Source organism: Macaca fascicularis, chromosome 15 (genome assembly GCF_037993035.2).
Source record: "Macaca fascicularis isolate 582-1 chromosome 15, T2T-MFA8v1.1".
Taxonomy (NCBI): Eukaryota; Metazoa; Chordata; class Mammalia; order Primates; family Cercopithecidae; genus Macaca; species Macaca fascicularis.
The window spans coordinates 93,033,442-93,059,010 of NC_088389.1; the positions used below are offsets into that span (position 1 = coordinate 93,033,442).

Consider the following 25,569-nt stretch of genomic DNA (forward strand, 5'->3'; position numbering starts at 1 on the left):
CCCCCTCCCAGCCCCCCGCTGGCCCGGGAGGGGGTGGGGCGCCGAGGCTGCGGCGACCCGGCGGGGCCTGGCCGGTGAAGAGCAGGCGGGCGGGGTGCGGAGGGGTGAGGCCGGCGAGGGCCGTGCGCGCGCCGCCGCCGGGGGGAGGGGAGAGGAGGGCACCTAGGCTCTCCTCTTCTCTCCCCCCTCCCCGCGCGCCATGTAACCCCGCCCCGCCGGCGGTGAGCTCGAGACCCCCGCGCGCACCGAGCCGAGCCGGCGGCTGAGGAGAGCCAGGCCCGATGTGGCAGGGGCTACGCGCCGCGGCCGAGCCGTGAGGAAGCGGCTCGCGCTCACGCGTCCCCCAGCACCTCGAGCGGCCGCTCCACACCGCCCAGCCTAGGCCTGTCGGGGCATGAGCGTGCCCGGGACGCCGGGAGCGATGGAGCCGGCCGGGGAGGAAGAGCGGTCGCCACCGGCGGCCGAAGGAGAGGACGACGAGGAGGAGGTGGCAGCGGCGGCCACGGCCTCAGGGCCGGCCCGCGGAAGGAGTGCTTCCTTCCTGGAGGACGCGGACGGTCAGGAGGAAGAGATGGAGGCGATGGTGATCGGAGGCGGTGGCTGCAAAGAGCAGGAGCTGACCTACGAGCTACAGCAGGGCTACCGCATCCTGGGCGAGTTCCTGCAGGAGAAGCACCGGGGCCTCGCCGCCCCCTTTCTGCAGCCCTTGGGGGGCGTTGCCACCGCGGAGGAGGAGGTGGCGGAAGGGCCGCGCAGCGGGGGTCGGGGCGGTCGCGCCTTCCCGCAGCAGCCCGGGCAGGGCATGTGTCTGCTGAAGATGGAGGAGAAGTTCGCCAGCGGCCAGTACGGGGGCATCACCGAGTTCGTGGCGGACTTCAGGTTGATGCTGGAGACGTGCTACCGCCTCCACGGAGTGGACCACTGGATCTCCAAACAGGGCCAGAAGCTGGAGATGATGCTGGAGCAGAAGTTAGCGCTTCTTTCTCGGTAAGCAAGCCCGATCCCCGGTGGGACTGACAGACTGACACAAACACACCCTCACACGTGTCCGAGGATGGGCTGGGCCAGGGGCCTGGGGGCGGTGCTGATAGGGGCTGAGTCGGTGCTGGAGAAGCCCGGGAGGAGGAGCGGCGCTGGGCGGGGACCGGAGGGGTGTGGTGGGTGTGGGCCGAACCCGGCGTGCGCGTAGACTGAGAACTGAGAAGGAAACTCGGGTCTGCCTCGCTGAAGAGCTGGGTACAGTTTGCAGATGTAAGATGGAATGGGCTCTGTAGGAAGAATTGCACGTGTAGGCAGAGCAACAGTTTTTGTGGGATGGAGGTTGGACCCTTAACTTTTAGACAGTTTAACATGACATTTAAAACAGCGTTTAGGACGAAATATCTCTAGAAAAATAATTTTGGCTTATGTAAAAGGGTGTCTGAAACCATTAAAAATAATTTTATCATTTACTACTCATGTCGGTCATTGAAGATTTATGGAGTGTTAATGGTTAATGGTTACTCTTGCGTACTACTGATCTTTTCTCTCCATTTCATCTGAGGACACCGAATTTTTGCAATAATAGGGAATGCGTCAACACACATTTTCTAAAGTTTACACGTTTATGTTTGTTCTGCCAGAAATCATAGGCAAGTCAGATGACACTGTGCTCTTGGTATCCACCACCCATATATCCAATTATTTAACATTAAGAGGAGGGTACTAAAATGAATGTGTTGTTTTATAGTAATTGTATAGTCGATGTCAGTCAAGTTAATTTCTAAAGTTTAAATTTTTCGGGAGTGGAAAAATTCAATGTTTTTGGAATTGGTAGTTGAAGTGGAATAGTAGTTTGTTCACTTTCAGAATGAGGTTAAGTTGAGCAAGTCACTTAACCTGTTTGGCCTCAGTTTCCTCATCTATCAAGTGGAGATAATATTAGTACTCGCGTAGAGTTGCTTTGAGGATTGAATGAGTTAATAAATGTGAAATCCACAGTGCTGGTCCCATAGTTAGCCCAGTATAAGTGTTAGCCATTGTAATGTAAGTAGTAGCAGTCGTTGAATAATGAGTGTATACTTCTTATCTGAAACTAGGCATTGTACTTGTGCTTTTAAAGAATAGCTCCTAGAAATTGTGTTAATTTTTTGGTTCTTGATTTGTCACTTTTTTTTTTGTAACCTTTGTCGTTGGCTTCCCATATGCTATTTTCCAGACTGATTTTTTTCACCGAAAACAGTTAACATAGTGCCTGTCTTCATTAAGGGAACTCTCTTTAAGGAAACTCTTCTTGAATCCTTTCATAGAGTAAGATTATTTAGTAATAGAATAATTATTCACATATTTGCTTTGTAAATTACTTTTAATACTTTAGTAATTTTATATTTCTGTAGTATGTTACCCTTGTCGCCACAGTGCATTGTTGCTGTGACTCACATAAAAAACAATCTATTCACGTTATTATTTTGAAGTTATAAAGTATCCTTCTGATTGATGTCACAATATTTTAGATCCGGAAGAACCTTAGAGTTCATCTAATTTATCAGATGTGCGAATAGGGATTTAGAATGAGGCAAGAGGCCGGGCGCGGTGGCTCAAGCCTGTAATCCCAGCACTTTGGGAGGCCGAGACGGGCGGATCACGAGGTCAGGAGATTGAGACCATCCTGGCTAACACAGTGAAACCCCGTCTCTACTAAAAAAAAAATACAAAAAACTAGCCGGGCGAGGTGGCGGGCGCCTGTAGTCCCAGCTACTCGGGAGGCTGAGGCAGGAGAATGGCGTAGACCCGGGAGGCGGAGCTTGCAGTGAGCTGAGATCCGGCCACTGCACTCCAGCCTGGGCGACAGAGCGAGACTCCGTCTCCAAAAAAAAAAATAAATAAATAAATAAATAGAATGAGGCAAGAGAATGACTGAATAAAAGTGCTAAGAGATGGCATGTGGGTTTGAATTACTGGTGTTTTCAAAAGCTCTGTGTGTAATAAACATTTATTTTTTTCTTTTCTTTTCTCTGAGTCTCGCTCTGTCACCCAGGCTGGAGTCCAGTGGCACGATCTCAGCTTGCTGCAACCTCCGCCTCCTGGGTTCAAGCAATGCTCCTGCCTCAGCTTCCAGAGTAGCTGGGATCAGCTGTCACCGCACCCGGCTAATTTTCATATTTTTGGTAGAGATGGGGTTTCACCATGTTGGCCAGGCTGGTCTGGAGCTCCTAACCTCAGGTGATCTGCGCATCTCGGCCTCCTTTCAAAGTACTGGGATTACAGGCCCTAGCCACCATACCCGGCCTGTAATAAACATTTCTTAGTCTTACAAAAGAGCAGACTAAGAAACTAATTTTTCCTAGAACTTTATTTATTTATTTGTAGTTTCCAGAAATACTATGCTGTTTCGTGCCTGTAGTTCAGCATTCGGGAATGCCCCAGTTAAACCTTCCAAAAAAGTTCAGTGGTAATATTCAACTCCTTCAAGAATCAATTCAAATATAAACATCTCTATGATAGACTAGTCTCTTTCTTCTTTTCCTTACTCTCCTTTCCTTTCTCTTATTTCCTTAAATAAAGTTTCCTAGAAACTAGTAACTTTATTTACCTAGAAATAAAGGTAAATTTCTAAATGCTTAGAATCATCATTCTCAATGGTTAATGCTCAGAATACTTATATTCCCATGTGATCTAATAGTATCCATATTTAGAAATTAAACTTATAACATTTTATAGTTTATAAATGTAATGTACTTCTGACATTCCTTAGGCCAATAGAGAGAAAATTCTTGCTATTTTAGTAGCAAAAAATAGTATCATGACCTCAAATAGTTAATTAAAGTTGGAGTCCTTCACCTTTTTGTATTTGATGTATGCAAACACATTAGGTTTGCGAGACCACACTTGTGGATACTGGGACATCAGTTCTTCTAGCCTAAAATCTGAGTCATTACTAACTGCTTCCAGTGGGCACAACTTTGAGAAAAGCATGGGTCACAGCTGTTTGGAATGCAACTAAGATATATAGATGTTTCAAAACAGTATTCTATAGAGTGTTCACGGGAGTATGATTTTCAGCACATAAATGACTCAGATATCTTATTTGTAAATATCTCAAAGTGGTATATGGTATTTTAGAAATGAAACCAATGTATCACTTAGATATTATTTAAATTTTCTGTTGTCTTCTGGAATATATTTGTGAGATGCTAAAAGAACTTATTTTCAAAGTGTAAAGAGACTTTAAAGCCATTCCATATACTGCTGAGCTTTCTCGTGAGCAATAAATGAGGCACATTAAGTAAAGAGGATACCACATTCTCATTAGAGAACAACCCAATAGCATTAGTACCCTGGACATAGCATTTACTTTTTTTTTTTCTTTTTTTAGATAGAGTCTTGCTCTGTCACCCAGGCTGGAGACCAGTGGTGCGATCTGGGCTCATTGCAACCTCTGCCTCCCAGGTTCAAGTGATTTCTCTTGCCTCAGCCTCCTGAGTAGCTGGGATTACAGGCCCGTGCCGCCACACCCAGCTAATTTTTGTATTTTTAGTAGAGAAGGGGTTTCACCGTGTTGTCCAGGCCGGTCTTGAACTCATGACCTCAGTGATCCACCTGCCTTGGCCTCCCAGAGTGCTGGGATTACAGGCATGAGCCACCATGCCTGGCAACACAGCATACAACTTGAATCTCAGTTTCCTTATCTGTATAATGAGGGTGTTAGGGTAGAATAATTGTGCAAGTATTTAAGTATCTGCTAGAATTAGGCATTTATGCCCCTGAGATCAAAAGGTAAGTTCCCTGTCCTTAAGTGGTTTGTAGTTGAGTAGGAAAACAAATACTTAAAAATAAAATAATTCTGTAATGGACATAGGAACGAAGTACAAGGGGAATTTAAAGGAAAATGACATAAATCTGAAGCGGAAGGGGTGAATGTGGGGATGACAAGTGAGAGGAGATAAGGAAAAGGAGAAAGACTAGTCTTATCATAGAGGTGTTTATATTTGAATTGATTCTTGAAGGAGTTCAATATTACTACTGAACTTTTTAGGAAGGTTTAACTGGGGCATTCCAGAATACTGAACTACAGGCATGAAACAGCATAGTATTTCTGGAAACTACAAATAATTCTCTGTGCTTCACTGTGGTTTCCAGAGTGGTCTGTGTACCTCAGAAGTAGACAGGATGACCCACTGGGGTGAGAGAAGAAAATATTAGAACCTAAGTATGTTCTATTATTATTTTATCCTTTTGAAATATTTTTTTGTTTGCTTTTTGTGATGTTTAAAGCAGCAATGCATGTATATAATCTATAAACAATTTATAAATATTTATGATTTTTATATTATTTATATATATTTTCAAGAGAAGCAGGACTAAAATCCAGGTCTGCTCTTTCAGTTTCCAAAAGCTCATTAATTCTCACAATGAATTCCAAATTGAGCTACTGGTGTGTCTATTGCCTTCTTCAAAGGTGATAACATATTTTGAAAGTCCTGGCCGGGCGCGGTGGCTCAAGCCTGTAATCCCAGCACTTTGGGAGGCCGAGGCGGGTGGATCACGAGGTCAGGAGATCGAGACTATCCTGGCTAACATGGTGAAACCCCGTCTCTACTAAAAATACAAAAAACTAGCCGGGCGTGGTGGCAGGCGCCTGTAGTCTCAGCTACTTGGGAGGCTGAGGCGGGAGAATGGCGTGAACCCGGGAGGCGGAGCTTGCAGTGAGCCGAGATCACGCCACTGCACTCCAGCCTGGGAGACACAGCGAGACTCCGTCTCAAAAAAAAAAAAAAAAAAAAAAAAGAAAGTCCTAACACAGATTTTTAAATTTTTAGTATTAAAAATACAGTTTTGACCGTGCATTGCTATATATACTATTTTCTGTGTTAGACAACATCTCTGTTCTCAAGAAAGTTATATTTTAGAAGGGATCTCATTCATCCATTTGAGGCAACTGTGAGAAATAACAATTAACATTAGAAACAGGGAGAAGATCATCTAAGTGGAAAGGAATAGAAAATACTTAATAGGAAATTATGAACAGAACTTTAGAAAACGTCAAATGTTAGTTTGAATTTTTACATCTTCCAAAACTGATTTTTAAATGATGATATTTTTGAAAACTTTAAGAATATTTTCATGTAGCCTGAAGATGTTTTTTCTAGTTTTGAAAGGTTGTCATTAGAAAAGATGCATCACCAGTGACACTAATAGAGCTAAAATTTAAATTTTTAGTTTTGCCATTTAAGGTAATATCTTGGCGAAAATAAGCTAGTGTATATCTCTGTTAAAATTATTCTTGATTTCCATATTGTTACTGTTAAAAAATGGTACATGTATGGGATAAAAAGACTTTCTTAAAATATAGCTGAAGATTATTTGGGTTTGTAATTGCTTTTTAGTTGGCAGAATATTTTTTGGATTGGGGTAAGAGTACAGCATCCTTGCCCAAGTGTGGCAGCTGATGCCTGTAATCCTGGCACTTAGGGAGGCTGAGGCGGGTGGTTCACTTGAGGCCCGGAGTTTGAGACCAGCTTGGCCAACATGATGAAACTCCATTTTTACTTTAAAAAAAAAAAAAAAAGTAGCCAGGTGTGGTGGCACACACCTGTAATCCCAGCTGCTTGGAAGGCTGAGGCACGAGAATTGCTCAAACTTGGAAGGTGGAGGTTGCAATGAGCCGAGATGGCGCCGCTGCACTCCAGCCTGGGTGATAGAGTGGAAAAAAAAAAAAAGTACAGCATCCTCATGAAGCCTCAAAAATTTAAAAATAGTGGTTTCCAAGTACAAGTAGTAATCAAATTAAAAGTGAATTTTTATTTTAATCCTTTCCTGAGTTAAATTTGAATTCTTAGTGGCTTGCTTATGCTCAGTTAAGATCAAAACCTATAAATTAATTGGGAATTTTAACAAGATGTTTATTTCTCCTCAGTAAGTCTAACCCATCCTACCTCCCACTGGCTTCTGTAATTCTTTTTTTTTATACAAATCTTTAAATATTGGGGATCTTTGGTAATAGAATCTGGATTTGCCTCATGTTCAGAACCTATAGAATGTTAGAGCTTGATATTCCATGTAGTTCTATTTATTATAGTAGCCATTGTTTTAAAAATAGTGTTATTTCAAGAAGGTTCAGAAAATGTTTTTAAGTGCAGTAACAGAGGTATGAAAAAGTTCAATTAACAAGACATTTATTGAACACCTGCTTTGTTCTGGGGTTTGGGGGGCAGTCCCCAGCCCCAACAGGTTTAAGAGGTGGTAGGAAGGAACACGTATTACAGGCATAGTAAAAGGTTAAGTATGTTTAAACTGTGAGTCTCAAACTTGTTCCATTGTCAGAACAGTTAGAAGTCATGGTACTATTTGCACAACATCCTGAAATATATTTTTAATTATATCATATGATTTTTTTTGCTAGGACATCTAAAAGGTTTAAAATAAATAATGGGAGGGAACCCTTAACTGAAGATATTCTATATAGTATCTTAGTTTTTTCCCCCCTATAAATTGGGAAAACATAATCACTTTTGGATTTTAGGTGATAAATCTTGGTTCAGCTCATGAATGACCACGTTCCAAGGAGCATACTTTGAGGATGTATACTACTGTGATGAGCTATATTATAGTGTGCAGAGGAGGGATAACTATTGGGAGTGGATAGCTGGGATTAAAAATATTTTATTCAAGAGATTATGGTTTTTGAGCTAGGTTTTGAAGAGTGAGTAGAATAATGATAGGTGAAGATGTGTAGTTCATTGAACAGTTATTTGAACTGTTATGTGTTAGATAATATGTAAAGCCCTGTAGATACAATGACAAACATGACTTTGTCCCTTCAAGGTGATAGGTAAACAGAAACACATAATTAAAAGTTAAGTGTTTGGAGGCATAATTAAAAGTTAAAGTATGGAGGCAGGAGAGTACAGAGTAGTTTAGGGGAACCGCTTATACCCAGTGGTTAGAGTATAGGATGATGAGGATATGTAGTGGCAGCTAAGTCTAGAAAGATAGTCTGGGGCCAATTATAAAGTACCGTGAATGCTTGCTAGGGAATTCAGAATCTAGGCAGTGTAGATCCATCACAGGTTGCAACTAAGGGAGTAAAGTGATGATTTTACTAGTAGTAGTTGAGGTTTGAAGGCAGAAGTGAAAGGATAATGAGGGAAGAAAACCCATTAAAAGATTATTGAGTTAATTCTATCAAGAGATAATAAACAGTAAGAATAGAAAGGTGGATGGGGATACAAAAGAGGTAAATTCAACAGGTATCAGTGGTAAATGGCAAACTGTTGAATGTGGAGTGTGAAGGAGCAGATGATGTCCAAAATGAATAGGAGCATTTGAGCCCAGCTGATGGTGATGCTTAGGGGACCTGAGAGGAGGCATTCATTTGAAGATAATCCAGCTGAGAATTGTAAGAGTGCATATGGAGCCCAGCATAGTGACAAGGGCTAGAAATGTTTAATTAGAGGGTAACTTGCTGAAGGATGATAAATAAATAGAGTAAATGAGATTGCTTAGGACAGAGTCTAGTAAAAATACAAGGGAGCCAATGGCAGAGCTTTGTGTGAGGATTGAATGTCTTCAAACTGAAAAGAAAAAAGATTAGAGTTATGATTATAATATGTATAATGTATATTAAAAGCTGAAATGCTTAATTTAGAAAAGGTAGTTAATGAAGCTGAAAAGAATTTATTTTGGAATAAGTAAAAAGGCATTATTTGAAATATGCTGAACTTACAGACTATTATTTAGAGAGATTGTTCTTCCATTTGAAAATATTAATTTGATAATGATTTAGAATTAAGACAATAAAGATGTCCTAATAGATTCTAATGTATTTTGCCTTATAGTTTGTTTCTCCTTGCATTTGTGCCCTTGTATTTATTTTTATTTCTCAAAGAACACTAGAGCAGGGAAGAAAAATCATGTCTTGGAGAGAAGATGTCATCCCTTTCATAGTTTTATTTTAGCTTTTAGATCATCTTTAGGCTATCTCTGTAAGATGAGAGTTGCCTAGAACAAATAATAGCCATTTTCATTTTCCAGGAACTTGTATAATAATGTGAATCTTAAAATTCATATTAAGTTACCAGAAAAAAATTTTTTTAATTGGGAAAGGCTCATAAGCCCCAGTGGTAATATCTATCACCAAACCCTTTGTTATATCGTCTTCCACCTGAGACCTATGAATATTCAAGAAATAAGCATGCATTACAGTCGGAATATGAAGTAGGTACATTTTGAAAAAAGATTCAGGAAAACCAAGAAAATGTTAATAGTTATTGTTAACTAGAAAGATCCTAAGTATTTTTCATTTTCTTCTTTTAACTTTTCTGTATGTCCTAGGTTTTCTACAATAAGCATATTACTTTTATATTAAAAATGTATTTCACTGAAAGGAAGTTAATATTTACAATTCTGAATAAACCGTATAAGTTAAAAATTGAACACAGACACCATACCCTCCATTAAGGGATGGACACAGTGTTCAAAAGCATAATAGAAGGTAGTATGTGGTTAATGTGGTAAGACAAGTTCAGTTCATTATTTTTAGCATATATTTACCGTGCTTATTATTTGATAGGCACTATAGGGATATTCAAAGATGGATATGGAAAGATACGAGTGGGTGAACTAAGCTGGTGTAGAGGTTATTCCAGGCAACAAGAATAGCATATCTAAAAGTGCAAAGGCAGAAAGAGCTACTGTATGTAGCTAGGGAATGGCCAGTAGTTTAGTTTGGCTAGAGTGTAATTATATATAGAAAAATAGTGACAGGTGTGACTGTGAGGGCCAGATTATGTAGCCAGATCACAGAGGGCCTAATATGCTGTGCTAGTATTAGGGAGTTGTATGAAGGATTTTAAACTAGGGAATTACAAGGGATGCATAGATGAAATGAATTAGAGAAAGAGAAAACTAGACTCAATTTGATCTTTTCCCATCCCTTAATTTTCAGCTTTGCTTATTCTTGACTTCCAAGTTAAAAGAATTGCGTTTGACTTTGTTTCTTTTAGATTTGATTATATATATAAATGTATCAGGAAAAATTAGTTTTATATATTGCAGAAATCCTAGAGCAGTGCTAGAAAGAAGAGAAATTTTGCCAAATTGAGATAATATGCTAGATTTACATCTCTAAATAATTTGTTAGACTTAGTTGTTTTGTTTCTTTGAATCATTTCAATCTTCTGTTCTCAGGGAAAAAATATGTTAAATACAGAATTTTATCAATTTAAGTTAGTCAAATCTGCCAAGTTGGTTTTAGTAACTTTGCCAATAACCAAAAAAAGAATTATGGCAAATGTAATTAATAAATTATAAACATACTGACAATATCAATATGCTTAATTTGACAGCTTAGTTTTTTAGACACAAATTTGTATTTGTAACAATTTAATACTTAGAAGAATATAATCCTTAAAAAATACAACGTTGCTAGTAGAAGGTATTTAAAAACTATTGAATATGATAGTATTTCAAGGTATTCCACAGACTACTGACAAGTATGAGAACCATTTATGTTCTTCAGTTTATCTAAATCCTTCATACAATTCTAGTACGCTAGTGATTTCTACTACTTATTAATTCCAGGCTAGGGAATTTGATTGATAGTTATATTTAAGTCAAAGTTTCTTAGTTATATCCAAGACTTATTTTAAAAGTTTCATGAGAAGAGTATATAAATTATAGGATAACTGAAATCTCTTAATTTTTTATTAACAATTTAAACCCTTTTTATCTCATCTATGCACATGTATTATTTATTTACATACAAAAAAATTAAATGCAAAGTTTGAATTTGTTATATAGCACTTAATCATCATGCTTGGTTGCTTATGAACAAAAGCTGTAAGGATTGAGAGAAGGAAGTCTTTTCTCCTGAGAAGCAGACAGGAGAGAAAAGGATCATAAAAGATTTCAAGGAATAGATACCTTTAGATACCTGTGGTGGTAGGATTGACAGTATTTGCAATATAGATTATTAACAACTATTATGTGTATACATATTATGGGAGTCTAAAGAAAATAGTTGAATTGTAACTAATATATGTAGACTTTTTAGCAATCCATTGATTAGTGTTTATATTCATAATAGTTTATTAATTTAAAATGTGTATATCTAGTGGCAATAAAAGAACAGTACAAGAGAAAATCTCCCTCTTTCACCAGTCTCCAGGTCTCCTACTGCTAAGAGGCCAGTCCTACTGTTAATAGTTTCTTTTATCCAGTTGAGTGTCCAATAGCCATCTCAAACTTTAACATGTTCAAAACAGAACTTTTGGTTTTTTTGTTTATTTTTACTAAGTTTAGTCTTAGAGATTTGATCATCCACCAAGTTGCTCTAGCCAAAAAACTAGTATTTTTCATTGATTCTTCCTACTTCTAAAGTATATTTTAAATCTTGCCTGTTTCTTTCTACTGTTACCACTTAAGTAAGTGTACTTGACTGTCCTTTACAAAATGTATAGTATGTAACTTACAGTTTGAACTTATTTATTATGTATTGTGTTTGCTTACTTTTTGTGTATCTTCTTTACTATCCATGTAAGCTCAGAGCAGACAGGAATGTTGCCTGTGTTGTTGCCAAACCTACTCCACCACCTGTAAGTGCTTAGTTAATATTGAATGAAGGAATGAATGAATGGATGGATGGAGCTGCCTGAAATTTGTTTTGGTGAAGAAGTGAGGTTGAAATCCAGCTTTATTTTTTTCTCAAATACCCAGTTGTCACAACATCAACTTTCTTCATTATTTTGAATTACCATGTTTATAATATGTTATTGGTGTATTTGGATCTATTTTTCTTTATAGTATGTCTCTGGTGTATTTGGAGCTAACTTTCTCTGGTATGCTGCTGATCTAACTATTCATCTTCTGATATTAAACTTTATTATTGTGACTTTAAAATTTATTTTAATATATTTGGTATAGTGAGTCCTCTTCTAAAAAAACCCGTTATTTTCATGTATTTACTTTTCCATTAGATATGTGGCTTTTAAATAAGTATAGCAGAATCAACATTTGCATCACCCATGTTTTGTTCACTTCGCATAAGAAATATGCAGGAAAACAATAGAAATCACTAGTTTGTGGGGAATAAGAAAGGTATTCTTCTCATTCGTGAAGTGAAAGATGAAAAGTTGATAGCATTGCTTATTTTCTGTGGACACTGTAATAGCCACATGCCACATTCTTCTAATTTAATTATGTCCTTAGCTCTTGCCAAGTCCTGTATCTCTTTGTTAAGACCTGTTATTTCAGGTAGGCAGGCGCTAAGACTTGCTCTAGCTTTCCTGCCTTTCTTCCTTGTGCCATTGTCTGAATCTTAAAGTGTCCTAAATTTACGATCTGCTACTTTAAAGCCTCATCAATGCTTAGGAGATAAATAGAAGAGTTGGCCAGGAAGAGGAAGCCAAGGTATTATTTACCTGCCTACTTTGCAGACTCATTACATTTTTAGCATCTTCTAGGGAACATTAGCATATCGAGACAGTATGAGAGTTAGTGACCTAGAGAGCTTCTGTTCTGCCTGCATTGAGAACTCCTGAGTGGTTCTGTGTGGTAAGGAATAGCTGTAGCAGTAGTAATATGTTAAGCAGAGCAGCCCTAACTTACTAAAAATGCTTATCAAACTTGTCAAGGTTGATAAGGCACTTTTCAAATACAATTTCTCGTAAATAAAAACTTTGCATTTGCCTTTGTGCCTTTCCTAAATTCAGAAAAACAGAAGAAATATATTCTAAGCAAAATGATTTTTTAAAAATTAGTTACATGGCTCAGGCATGGTAGCTCATGCCTATAATCCCAGCACTTTGAGAGGCCGAGGTGGGCAGATCACCTGAGGTCGGGAGTTTGAGACCAGCCTGGCTAATATGGTGAGAGACCCTGGGAAACCCCGACTCTGCTAAACATACAAAAATTAGCCAGGCATAGTGGTGTATGCTTGTAATTTTAGCTACTTGGAAGACTGAGGCTTGCTTGAACCCAAGAGGCAGAGGTTGCAGTGAGCTGAGATTGTGCCATTGCACTGCCTCAATAGCAGTGCAAATAACTATGGATAATTCCTAAAACTATACTGTAAGATCTTATCTACCTATATGTATTCCTCTGGAGGGGAATAAATATATTTATTTATATATATTTATTTATTTATTTTTGTTGTTTAATGGCTTTACTTTCACTAAGGACTCCTGAATCAGTATCTTGAACCCCCCGCCTTTAGTTTTAGTTTTGTATTTTCGTCCATAGAACTTTTCCAGTTGGTTGTGCAATTGTTATCTCAAGATGTTAAAAACTGAGTATATATCTAACCCAAATCTCCTTTCCAGTTTTCCATTTTTGTTTTTGACTTTCACATTTTTGTCAGTGGTGTTATCATTGTTTCAGCCTGAATATGTCAGTCATCTTTGAAGTTTATACTTTTCATTCCATATATACAGATTGTTAGGGTGTTCTTTGCTAAATCCCCGTTGCTCAGTAAATATTTTGAAAAATATATTTGAATAATATGAATGAATATTTTTGTCTTTATTTAGTATTCTGTCTTCACTCTTTCCTATCTATCTAAAACTGTTCTTTCTGCAAAGTCCAATTCAAGTTCTTAACAAAAGAGTGACCAGATGGTACAGAAAGGTTGACTAAAATAAGAACTGAAAAATATCCTTTACATGTCATAACTGGGAGATCTCTGGGAAGAGGGATTTCAGTGGAGTAGCTCCAAGCAGATGCCACATTATAGATTGAGATGTGAATGAAAGATGAATTGGATCAGCAGTTTAGATGTGACTCGGGGAATAGTGTGTTTTTAATATAAACTTGGACTTGTTTATATGCTAAAGCAACTACAGGTAGAGAAAGAGAGTTTGAAGATTCAGAAGATAATTAATGAAATACAAATTTTGAAGACCTGTGTAGTGATTCATTTTTCATCAGAGGATTGGAGGCACATTTTTCACTGAAACATAAAGTAAGGATGGGCCTGGATTTAGATAATTTTGGTTTTTGAGAAGCAGGAAGTTAATGGAGCTCTTACTTAAAAACTACCATTTTCTCTGAAATAAGTTGTGGGCAAAGTCACCTGCAAGGTGATGGAATGAAGCTTTTGAATAATGATAGCATTTGGACCGGCGTGGTGGCTCACGCCTCTAATCCCAGCAATTTGAGAGGCCAAGGCAGGTGGATCAACTGAGGTTGGGAGTTCGAGACCAGCCTGACCAACATGGAGAAACCCCGTCTCTACTGAAAATACAAAATTAGCCGGGCATGGTGACGCGTGCCTGTAATCCCAGCTACTCGGGAGGCTGAGGCAGGAGAATCACTTGAACCAGGGAGGCGGAGGTTGCAGTGAGCTGAGATGGCACCATTGCATTCCAGCCTGGGCAGTAAGAGTGAAACTCCATCTCACAAAAATAATAATAATAATAAAATAAAGTGAATAATGATAGCATTTGAAGTTGCTGTTATGGAGAATGAAAGAAGGAGTTGACCACCTTCAAAGAAGTCATATTAGGTACAGTTGAGCCCAGCTGAGGTTATGGTTAGACAACAGACTACAAGGGGGTTATTTTTTCCTACACTGCTCAGTAGGAGAGGTATAGGATTGAAGGGGCTTTTGACTGAGATGTAAGAGAGAGGCTACATGCCTGAGACAGAAGTATAATTGGTCCAGGGAGATAAGAGAAGAGGTTAGTCATGTATGATGGGTCTCAACTGGTTATCTATGTGAATAGCTAAAAGAAGTTGAATTATGTTACAGCAAATGAGAGTCAGACAAGGGACTGGAGGTCTGAAGGAAGACAAAAAAGAAATTCAGGGGGAATAAGAGTAATGACTGAGAAAGTAGAAGGTAAAGATCAAGTAGAAAGTAAGTTTAATGGTCTTTGATAAATGCTTTTTTGTGGGTATGAAGGCTGCTTCTTTTTCTGAAAATAATTTTGTATATGAGATAGTTTATAGCTGCAGATAAGAGCAGTGGTCTCCAAACCTTCATGATCTGGCTTCCCAAGCAGCAAACATTTTCAATATGTACCTTCAATTATGCATATTTATTTATACATCATATATGGATACTTTGCTATTATGTTTTATGTTATAAAACATAAGCTAGACTGGGCGCAGTGGCTCACGCCTGTAATCCCAGCACTTTGGGAGGCCGAGGCAGGAGGATCACGAGGTCAGGAGATCGAGACTATCCTGGCCAACATGGTGAAACTCCGTCTCTACTAAAAATACAAAAAATTAGTCAGCGTGGTGGCGGGTGCCCGTAGTCCCAGCTACTCGGGAGGCTGAGGCAGGAGAATGGCGTGAACCCGAGAGGCAGAGCTTGCAGTGAGCTGAGATCGCGCCACCGCACTCCAGCCTGGGCCACAGAGCGAGACTCTGTCTCAAAAAAAAAAAAAAAAAAAAAAATAAGCTAAACTAAAATAAGCATATTTTTAAAAAATTTTAACATTATCGATGGTACAAAAAGTTGTTTTTGGTGAGGTCATTGTGATGCTTCCTTAGTTTTGAGAATCTTGGTTTTATACTTGGCTGTACAGCTATTTGAAAGATTTGTTTTAAGCTATGTTTATTCTGATACTTGGTTTCAATGGCTGTTGTAGCACAGAGCTTGTAAAGATACATAAATGTAGACAGAAGCTTAGACGGATGATGCTTATCTATCAAATATGCAAAATTTTTTGTCGAATTCCCCAGTAAAATTTTCTGTCTTTCTTAATTTAATTAGTTGCTCTTGAAGACTAATACTAATACTAAGGTGTGCTGTGCTGTTAATCTCCATTTGCCCCTCTAAATGCATTTTCCACCCTTGTGCACTGTGCTCTATGCCCCAGAAGGCTGATTTATAAGGATCATACTGGTATGCCTTGACCTCTGACTTCTGATTGGGTTCAGCCAATAGGAGGGACTGACAGGAGGACTGAGAGGGCAGACATATTTATTCCTACAGCTTCCTTTTTGCTGGATTGCAAGTTGTCAGTAACTGTGCTCCATCATTATGGCCCTCTCCTACAGTCACTGCTCTCTGGGTTCCGGTAACTATTCACTCACCTCCCCCTAATGGGCTTAGAGTGGTAAAATAGTTCTCTGCTGTGGCTAGCCCCAAAGTGCTTCACTGTCCCTTCCTATTTTCTCTCAACCTTGCCTGCACATTTGTAAATAGTCCCTTCGTTAAATAAACATCACATCTTTTTACATATTATCTATTTCTTGCCAGGACCCTTAGGGCTAAAGTTGCATTTTAATATTTTTAACTGGATAGATGAACTAAGTGATTGAAACTCTTCATTTAGATTTTTTTTTTTTTGAAACGGAGTCTCGCTGTGTCACCCAGGCTGGAGTGCAGTGGCGAGGTCTCGGCTCACTGCAACCTCTGCCTCGCAGGTTCCAGCAAGTCTCCTGTCTCAATCTCCCAAGTATCTGGGACTACAGACGTGTGCCACCACGCCCAGCTAATTGTTTTGTTATTAGTAGAGATGGGATTTCACCCTGTTGGCCCAGGCTGGTCTCAAACTCCTGACCTCAGTTGATCTACCACCTTGGCCTCCCAAAGTGCTGGGATTACAGGCGTGAGCCTCCGCGCCCGGCTTCATTTAGAATATTTTTAAGCAGATTAGATAACCCCGAGTTTTAAGTGTGCTGATAGAATTTTTATAGATGACACATGTATATTGTTTTTGATAGCAAAAGAAAATCACATAATGCAAGAAAGTGTTCAAACATCTATTTTTAATAGGGGACTAGGTGTCAGTTTGTATATTAACTATAAGTAAAGCTTAGTATCAATTCACTTTCTTTTAAGACTTATTGTAATAATTTTAAACAGAATCAAGCCTCTGAATTCTGAAATTTGGAATGTATCAACACAGAAAAGACTTTACATGCTTTGTGTTATAAAAAAAAAAGGAGGGGGAGAGGAAAGAAAGTATAAAATTCAATAAGTAACCATAATTATTTCTTAGTGTTTGCTTATGGATGGCACTATATTATTATTTTCAAACTATTGTCAGAATGATTTCATGAAATGATTTCCCTAATAGACAGAAAAAAAGCTTGAATTTTGCAATGGGGGAGCTATTTTAGTGCATTTATTTGGCCATTGATTATTTGACAATCCTATTTGGAAGGTAAGTTTTTTTTTTTATATTATTTTATTCACTGATTAATGGAACTCAAGTAGATAGCAACATGTTTAATCAGGATTATTTTACTGTGGACAATATAGATGACTGAAATTTTTAAACCTTAATTATATGTGTGAATTTAAAATGGAAAATAGGCTTGTGTTCTTCCAAATACTTTCTATGTACATATAGATATATAGGGCACAATTTGAAGGCCTGATGACAGTCATTAACAAAACAAAGTTCCTGTCCTCCTGGAGCTTTAATTCTGTTAGATGGATAATTACCAAATAAATAGTAATTATATAATGCAATGTAGTGATAAGTAACATGAAGAAAAAGAAACTAGTATAAGAATAGAGAGTGATAGGGTATCTTTTATTAAATAATGTAGTTAGGGCAGGTCTTTCGGATGTTGTGGAAATTGGACAGAGACTTGAATGAAGTGATAGAGTATAGCCATATGAGTATCTGGAGAAAGAGTGTCTTAAAGGAGAGAGATCAAGTGCAAAGATGCATGGAAGCAGATGTGTTGGTATGACTGAGAATAAAATGGAGAATTTTGTGGCTGACATACAAAGAGCTAAGGTCAGAGTGGCAGATAATTAGGCCTGGAGAGGCAGGCGAAGGCCATATCATACTAGGTCTTGGAAGTCATAAGAACTTCAGATTATTCTGACTGGAAGACTTTGGAGGAGACAAAGCAAAAGCAAGGTAATAGCATCTGATTTGATGGCATCTGATTTGCTTTTTTTTTTTTTTTTTTGAGATGGAGTCTTTCTCTGTCGCCCAGGCTGGAGTGCAATGGTGCGATCTTGGCCCACTGCATCCTCTGCCTCCTAGGTTCAAGTGATTCTCCTGCCTCAGCCTCCTGAGTAGCTTAGACTACAGGCGCACATGCCATCAGGCCCAGCTACTTCTTGTATTTTCAGAAGAGATGGGGTTTTACCATATTGGCCAAGCTGGTCTGGAACTCCTGACCTCAGGTGTTCAACCCACCTTGGCCTCCCAATGTGCTGGGATTACAGGCGTGAGCCACCATATGTGGCCCTGATTTGCTTTTTAAAAGGATTACCTGGGTTGCTATATGAATAGACTCTAGGAATATCAGAGCAGAAGCGAGGAGGCCTGTCACAAAGCAACTGCAGTAGTCTAGATGAGAGTTTGAACTCATGCGTGTGTAGACACACTACTAGATGCATGTAGAGATATACTACTAGATGTATGTGTACATATCATACGAAAACTAATACACATATGGCATCTAGTAGTGTGTCTGTACATGTGAGATATATATACACACACATACACACACAACACATGTGCACATAATTCTTTTTGGGTTAAAAAATATATTTTGTTCAGAAACTTCTTTTTTACGTGTAGAGTATAATATGGACATCTTTAACAGTGAGTAAATATACATATGCCTGATTCCTTTTAATGGATGGATGCTATTCCATATTGTAGTGTTCATTACATTATTTAATCTGTCTCATATTGAAAAACATTTATGTTTCCAGTGTTTTTAAAAAATAACAGGCAATACTCTGAGTGTTCTTGGTCATAGTTGTAGAAGTACATCTGTAGGTTAAATTCCAAGAAGCATGATGGGTCAAAGGATATGTTCATGTTAAACTTTAATGATTATTACTAAATTGACTGCTAGAAAGACTGCCAGTTTACACTTTTACTAATGATGTTTAAGAATTTTTCCTTCCTTACATCCTTTCCAACACTGAGTAATATCAGTCTTTTTAATCTTTACATGTTGGTAAGAGAGAAACAGCATCATGGTTGGTTGGATTTTCTTTTAATTATGAGTAATAAATATCAAAGCTTATAAATTTTAATTTCTGATAAGTAATAAAGGATATTACTTTCTCTTTGGTCTTCGTTCTGAGAAAATACTGATTTAGAAAGTTTATACCTTCATCTTGTCTACTTATAAAACTGAAATTAAAGAGTAAAATACGGTTTCTGACTTTATATTAACAATTTAGCCATTATTGCCATTTTTCTCAATTTTCCTTATCCCCAGTGTTCTGTGTACTTACTGGATTTTATCCTCAATGCTCTACATACCTACTGTGACCTCTGAGATGTCATTAGTTTTCAATGCAATATTGTCCATTAATATTTCATCATTATTGAAGAAGTAGTTAAAATTACATAGCTAATTAATTCACCTACTGAAAACATTATACTAAAACAAATTCGAGTACACCCATTCAGTATCTATTGTTGCCAGTTAGCTATCTTCCCTGGGTCCACAATTCCTTACTCCCAGCCCAATTAACTATCATATAGATGTATGCCGTTGTATACTGAAGGATCACAGCCTAAAATGGTATGCTAGATGAGCCCAAATTCTTCAGTATTTTTGGAAAACCAGTTTAACATTCATGCCCTAATTAAAGCTGAATTAGTTATAGTGTTATCTCCGTATAACGGAGAAAACACATAGTGGTGCTACAGTTTTGTAGAACCCTACACTCATACGGTTCATGGGACCTAGATGGTACTGAGGGTAAGGTTGTTATAAAGTTATTCTAACTTAGTATAATAAATCACTCTGGACATAGTCCAAGGAGGACAGGACTTCAATTATTATATTTTACGTCATAAAAATTTATGTTTGGCTGGGCGGGGTGGCTCACGCCTGTAATCCCAGCACTTTGGGAGGCCAAGGTGGGCTGATCGCTTGAGCCCAGGAGTTCAAGACCAGCCTGGGCAACATGGTGAAACCCTGTCTACAAAATTACAAAAGTTAGTCAGGTGTGGTGGCACATGCTTGTGGTCCCAGCTACTCAGGAGGCTGAGGTGGGAGGATCACCTGACCCCAGGGAGGTTGAGGCTGCAGTGAACTGAGATCATGCCACTGTACCCCAGCCTGGGTGACAGAGTCTCTTTCTCAAAAAAATACAAAAAAAATTCACATTTTAATCAACCTTTAGCCTATTTTATGTTAAAGCCTATAGGAAAGCAGGGAAATATAACTATAGGGTCAACTTTTAATTTATATAAATTTTCTTTCTTTCTTTTTTTTTTTTTTTTTGAGACAGGATCTCTGTCACCCAGGCTGGAGTGGAGTAGTACGATAGCTCATTGAAGCCTCAACCTCCCAAGCATCAGTCCTCCTACCTTAGCCTCCCAAGTATTAATATATTAATAATTGGGATTGCAGGCATTCACCACCATGCCTAGCAAATTTTTGTATTCTTTTTTTTTCTTTTTTTTTAATGAGACGGAGTTTCTCTCTTGTTGCCCAGGCTGGAGTGCAGTGACACGATCTCGGCTCGCAGCAACCTCCACCTCCTGGTTTAGGTGATTCTTCTGCCAGTAGGTGGAATTACAGGCATGTGCCACCACGCCCGGCTAATTTTGTATTTTTAGTAGAGCCAGAGTTTCTCCAGGTTGGTCAGGCTGGTCTTGAACTCCCGACCTCAGGTGATCTGCCTGCCTTGGCCTCCCAAAGTGCTGGGATTGCAGGCGTGAGCCACCGCACCCAGCTGTTTATAATTTTTTCAAAGTGTTTATGTATCATTTTACATTTTCTTTTTCCAAATGTTTCTGTATTATTGTACATTTTCTCATACCAATAATAGGTAGTATGAAATATATTGTAAACAATAAACTTTGTTTTCCATTAAAGAGGTAGTGCTTTAGTCAGTATTTTAAATGCTTGAATCTCAGATTTTTTTTTAATATATGGAAGAGACTATCACTGATTTTATGACGTAAGGAGTATGAGAAATTGTGTAGGGAAGATAAAAATTTAGAACAATGCTAAGTAAGGTTTAAATACTTTTATGTATTTAGCAAAAGGGATTCTTAAGTTGCTGTCTAATGGGGTTTATTGCTTATCCAGAAGATTTGACCTTGTGAATTGGCTTATTCTTCTCCAAGGCACTTGAGAGAAAAGACAACGATAGCAGTTACATCTAGAGGCTATTATGGATTGGAGGATGAGAAGGGAACTGCATGTACTTCAACAAGGCGTCGGTCAACACCGCGAAGTTTGGCAGGCTTGACAAGTGGAGTTTTTGAATCTATAATGGTTCAAGTTTTGAGACAGGAAGAACAGCTGAGAGCAAAAGAAGAAAAAAGGTAAACGTTAAAAAAAAATTTCATAATTTCAGCTGCATAATTTTTATGTGCCCATATCAAATTTCTGGGCCCATTTTAATAGTGTTCCAAAATGCACTGTTACAAAAATATGCATTCATAATGAACTATCACAATAAAATTTGTTTAAAATATAATTTTAAAATTTAAAACCACTTATTTTGAGGCTATACAAAAATAATTTCTATAGAATATTTCAGAATGCTTTCTAGATTTCTAGTAGTATTCGTTCTCGAGTGAATTATAAGTTTTAAATTAGAGGAATTTTCTATAGATCTGTAGTTTTAGGACAGAAGCACAGACCTTTAAAATCAGGAGAAACTCCAGAGAGTATGTAGTTCAAGCATGACATAAATTCACCTCTGCCTGTTCCTCCATTGGTGTTAATATCCTGAATAACTGTGCTTACTCTGGGCTCATCAGGAAAAAGTGTTGTACTCAATTAGTGGTAGCTTCTAGGGTCTGGGAGCATAAGAGTGATGGCATTTATATAACATTTTAATTTTATAAAAAGAGAACCAGGGCCCAGAGAGGTAAGTGACACTCATGTTTCTATACTGGCCAAAAAAAAAAAGGACTAGTTCTTTTTATAGTACTAAATCAAATTGCAAACTATGTTAGGAGTGATTACTAATGTTATAAGGCCTTGTTAATGCTGGTCAGAGGCAATTTGTAATATTTTGTTGCTCTTCTTGTAATAATAAATGTAACTTGCTTTGAAATTTGTGGGATTGAAACTCAGCCTTGAGACTTTCTACCATCATACTTTTTCTAGCAGTGATTAATTTGGAAACCTGCTGTGAAGTATTTTTTTTTCCTTGTGCAGAGCTTCATAGAACTACTACTATAGGAAAGGAGGGCTTATGGAAAGGGGTAAAGATTAACTTGACAGTAGTGTACAGTAGATTGGAATGGGGAGAATTGAAGAAAAGGAAGACTTGTAGGAAGGCTGTAGTAGTCCGCATCTTCACTACTGGTCACCACCTCCAATACTGGTCACCAGAAATTGGAAGAGATCACATTGTCCTGAGAACAATTTATTGGGCTTAATATCTTCCTTGATATAGGGAGAACAAAGGAAGAGACAAAGATAAGTCAAAAAGTAGTTGTAATAATAGTAGTGATATAAACAATTAAGATAAAAAAAAGAATGGCTAATGTTTATTGAGCATGAGTATTTGCCAGATTTAGCTCTAAGCACCTTCCTTGTATTCAGCATTTATCCTGAGGCACAGAGTGATTAAGTAACTTGCCCAAGGTCCTACAGTTTTTGAGTAGTGAACTCAAGATTGGAACCCAATCAGTCTGACTCTAGAGCTTGTGCTCCTAAGCAGTATACCATTTTATGATTTGTAAAATGGTAAAACTAGCGAAGAAAATAGAAGAGCTTGAAAATGTGAGTCTAGGTAGGGGAAAAAGCAGTTAACTCATTTTGAATAAATTCTTTAATATGATAATGAAAACATTTACATATCCAAGCAGGAATGGGTAGTAGGAAACTATGAATATGAATCAATCTATGTGTGCCCTGACATCAAATAAACATAGGAGAATAAGCCATGGGAGGAAAACCCTCTGTTAAATATCATAGTAACTATGTTAACTTAATGGAGTTATATGAATTAAGCTATCTCTTTTAGTGTTAACATTTTAAATTACAAAATATTTTAAGCATACAACAAAGAATAAATAAAATTAAAATAAAGCCTATGCTATGGAGAAATAGGAAGGCTTTTACATTGTTGGTGTGGTTGTAAATTAGTTCAGCCATTGTGGAAGACAGTATGATGATTCCTCAAAGATCTAGAACCATTTGACCCAGCAATTCCATTACTGGCTATATTACCCAGAGGAATATAAATAATTGTATTATAAAGGTACATGCATGCCTATGTTCATTGTTGTACTCTTCATAATAGCAAAGACGTGGAATCAACCCAAATGCTCAACAATGATGGACTGGATAAAGAAAATGTGGTACATATACTCCTTGGAATACTATGCAGCCATAAAAAGGAATGAGATCATGTCATTTGCAGGGACATGGGTGAAGCTGGAAGCCATTATCCTCAGCAAACTAACACAGGAACAGAAAACTAAACACCACATGTTCTCACTTGTAAGTGGGAGCTGAACAGTGAGAGCACATGGACACAGGGAGGGGAACAGAACACACTGGGGCCTGTAAAGGGGGTAGGGGGAGGGAGAGCATCAGGATAAATAGCTAATGCATGCTGAACTTAAAATTAATACCTAGGTGATGGGTTGATAGGTGCAGCAAACCATCATGGCACATGTTTACCTGTGTAACAAAGCTGCACGTCCTGCACTTATATCCTGGACCTTAAAATAATAATTAAAAAAAAAAAAAAAGCCTATGTGCCCACAACCCAACAATTTATTTTTTTTAAGAATTAGCCATAAATGCCATCTAGTTTCCCTGTACTTCTGTTATAGAAGATACCCCTATCTTAACTTTTTTGTTTCTCATTCCCATGCATTTTATTATTGAACTGTAAGAATTCAGTTAGTTAGTTTGTTTGTTTGTTTGTTTGTTTTTGAGACGGAGTTTCTCTGTTGTTGCCCAGGCTGGAGTGCAGTGACGCGATCTTGGCTCACTGCAACCTCCGCCTCCCAGGTTCAAGCGATTCTCCTGCTTCAGCCTCCCGAGTAGTTGGGATTACAGGCATGTGCCACCACACCCAGCTAGTTCTGTATTTTTAGTAGAGATGGGATTTCTCCATGTTGGTCAGGCTGGTCTTGAATTCCCGACCTCAGGTAATCCGCCTACCTTGGCCTCCCACAGTGTTGGGATTACAGGTGTGAGCCACCGTGCCCAGCCAAGAATTCTTAATGTATTCTGAATATAAGCCCTTTGTCAGATATATGTGTTTGCAAGTGTTTTCTCAGTCCATGGCCTTGATTTTCAGTGTTTTTGGAGAAGTTTTTTTGTCTTGGAAGTTTGAATTATCCAATTTTAAAAGTTTTTGTGAACCTACCTAAGGAATCTTAGCATACCCAAGGTTATGGACCTTTTTTTTTCTAGAAATTTTTAAATTTTAGTTTTTCTGATTGTGTTTATTCTTTTGAAGTTAATTTTTGTGTGTGGTATGAATTAAGGAAAAACTTCACTTTTTTCTATATTGATAGCCAGTTCTTTCAGTGTCATTTGTTGGGAAAAAAAACTATTCTTTCACCACTGAATTACCTTTGCATCTTTGTTGAAAAGCAATTGAACATTTATTTGTGAGTCTTTCTGAACTGTGTTCTGTTTCATTTAGCTATAGGTATATCTTTATGTTAGCACTATATTGATTTGATTACTATAAGTCTTCAAATTAAATAGCATGTCTTCCAACTTTATGGGTTTTTTTTTTTCAAATTCGTTTGTGTATCCTAGGACCTTCACTTTTTGTGTAATTTTGAAATTATATTGTTAATTTCTACAGAAAAAGCCTGGGAAGGTTGATTGAGATTACATGGAAGTTATCAATTTCTGGATAATTGTTTTGTTTTCTTTTTTTCTTAGCTGTATTTTGTAGTTTTCAGTGTGCACATTTTTTACGTATTTGGGTACCTTTTTCCCTATATATTTCATGGTTTTTATGCAATTGTAAGTCATTTTAAAATGTAATTTACAATTATTTGTTACTAGTATATCTAGAAATACAAATTTTAGTACAGTAACCTTTTGTCTTCTCTGAGTTTTGTCAGGTTTTGCTTCATGTAATTTGAAACTGTGTTGTTAGATGCATAGATATTTATGGCTTTTATGTTTTTTGATGTATTGACTTCTTTCTTATTATGTCCCTTTTTATCCCTGGTAATATTTCTTACATTCTTTAATATTCCATTTTATCTCCAGTGTTGGCCTATTATAATGCTCTGCCTCGTTGTTTTATTTTTTCAAAGTAGTTTCTGTAGGATTTACAGAATGTGCTTTAATTTATCATGGTCAGTTTCAATTAATGCTATACCACTTCACAGTATGCCTCTGTATACCATTTTTCATTCTTTTGTGCTTTCCTTTTTTTTTTTTTTTTGAGATGGAGTCTCGCTCTGTCGCCCAGGCTGGAGTGCAGTGGCCGGATCTCAGCTCACTGCAAGCTCCGCCTCCCGGGTTCACGCCATTCTCCTGCCTCAGCCTCCCGAGTAGCTGGGACTACAGGCGCCCGCCACCTCGCCCGGCTAGTTTTTTGTATTTTTTAGTAGAGACGGGGTTTCACCATGTTAGCCAGGATGGTCTGGATCGATCGCCTGACCTCGTGATCCGCCTGTGTCGGCCTCCCAAAGTGCTGGGATTACAGGCTTGAGCCACCGCGCCCGGCGTATGCTCTCCTTCTACATG

General features: G+C 38.2%; 1 protein-coding gene across 10 annotated transcripts in view; it reads left to right on the plus strand.

Annotated features, from left to right (window-relative positions):
• The first annotated feature begins 229 nt into the window (after positions 1–229).
• BRD10 (bromodomain containing 10) overlaps positions 230–25,569 on the plus strand; it is a 132,654-nt gene continuing 107,314 nt past the window's right edge. For 9 of the 10 annotated variants that reach the window (XR_012424727.1, XR_012424728.1, XM_074017520.1 and 6 more), the window contains exons 1-2: positions 230–987; positions 21,003–21,203. Coding sequence is in view for 8 of the 10 variants with exons in the window: in XM_074017520.1 (XP_073873621.1) it covers positions 395–987; positions 21,003–21,203 (794 nt within the window). In the remaining 2 variants the exon portion in view is untranslated. The remainder of the gene's footprint in view (positions 988–21,002; positions 21,204–25,569) is intronic. The other variant, XM_045373229.3, reaches the window with a different exon arrangement.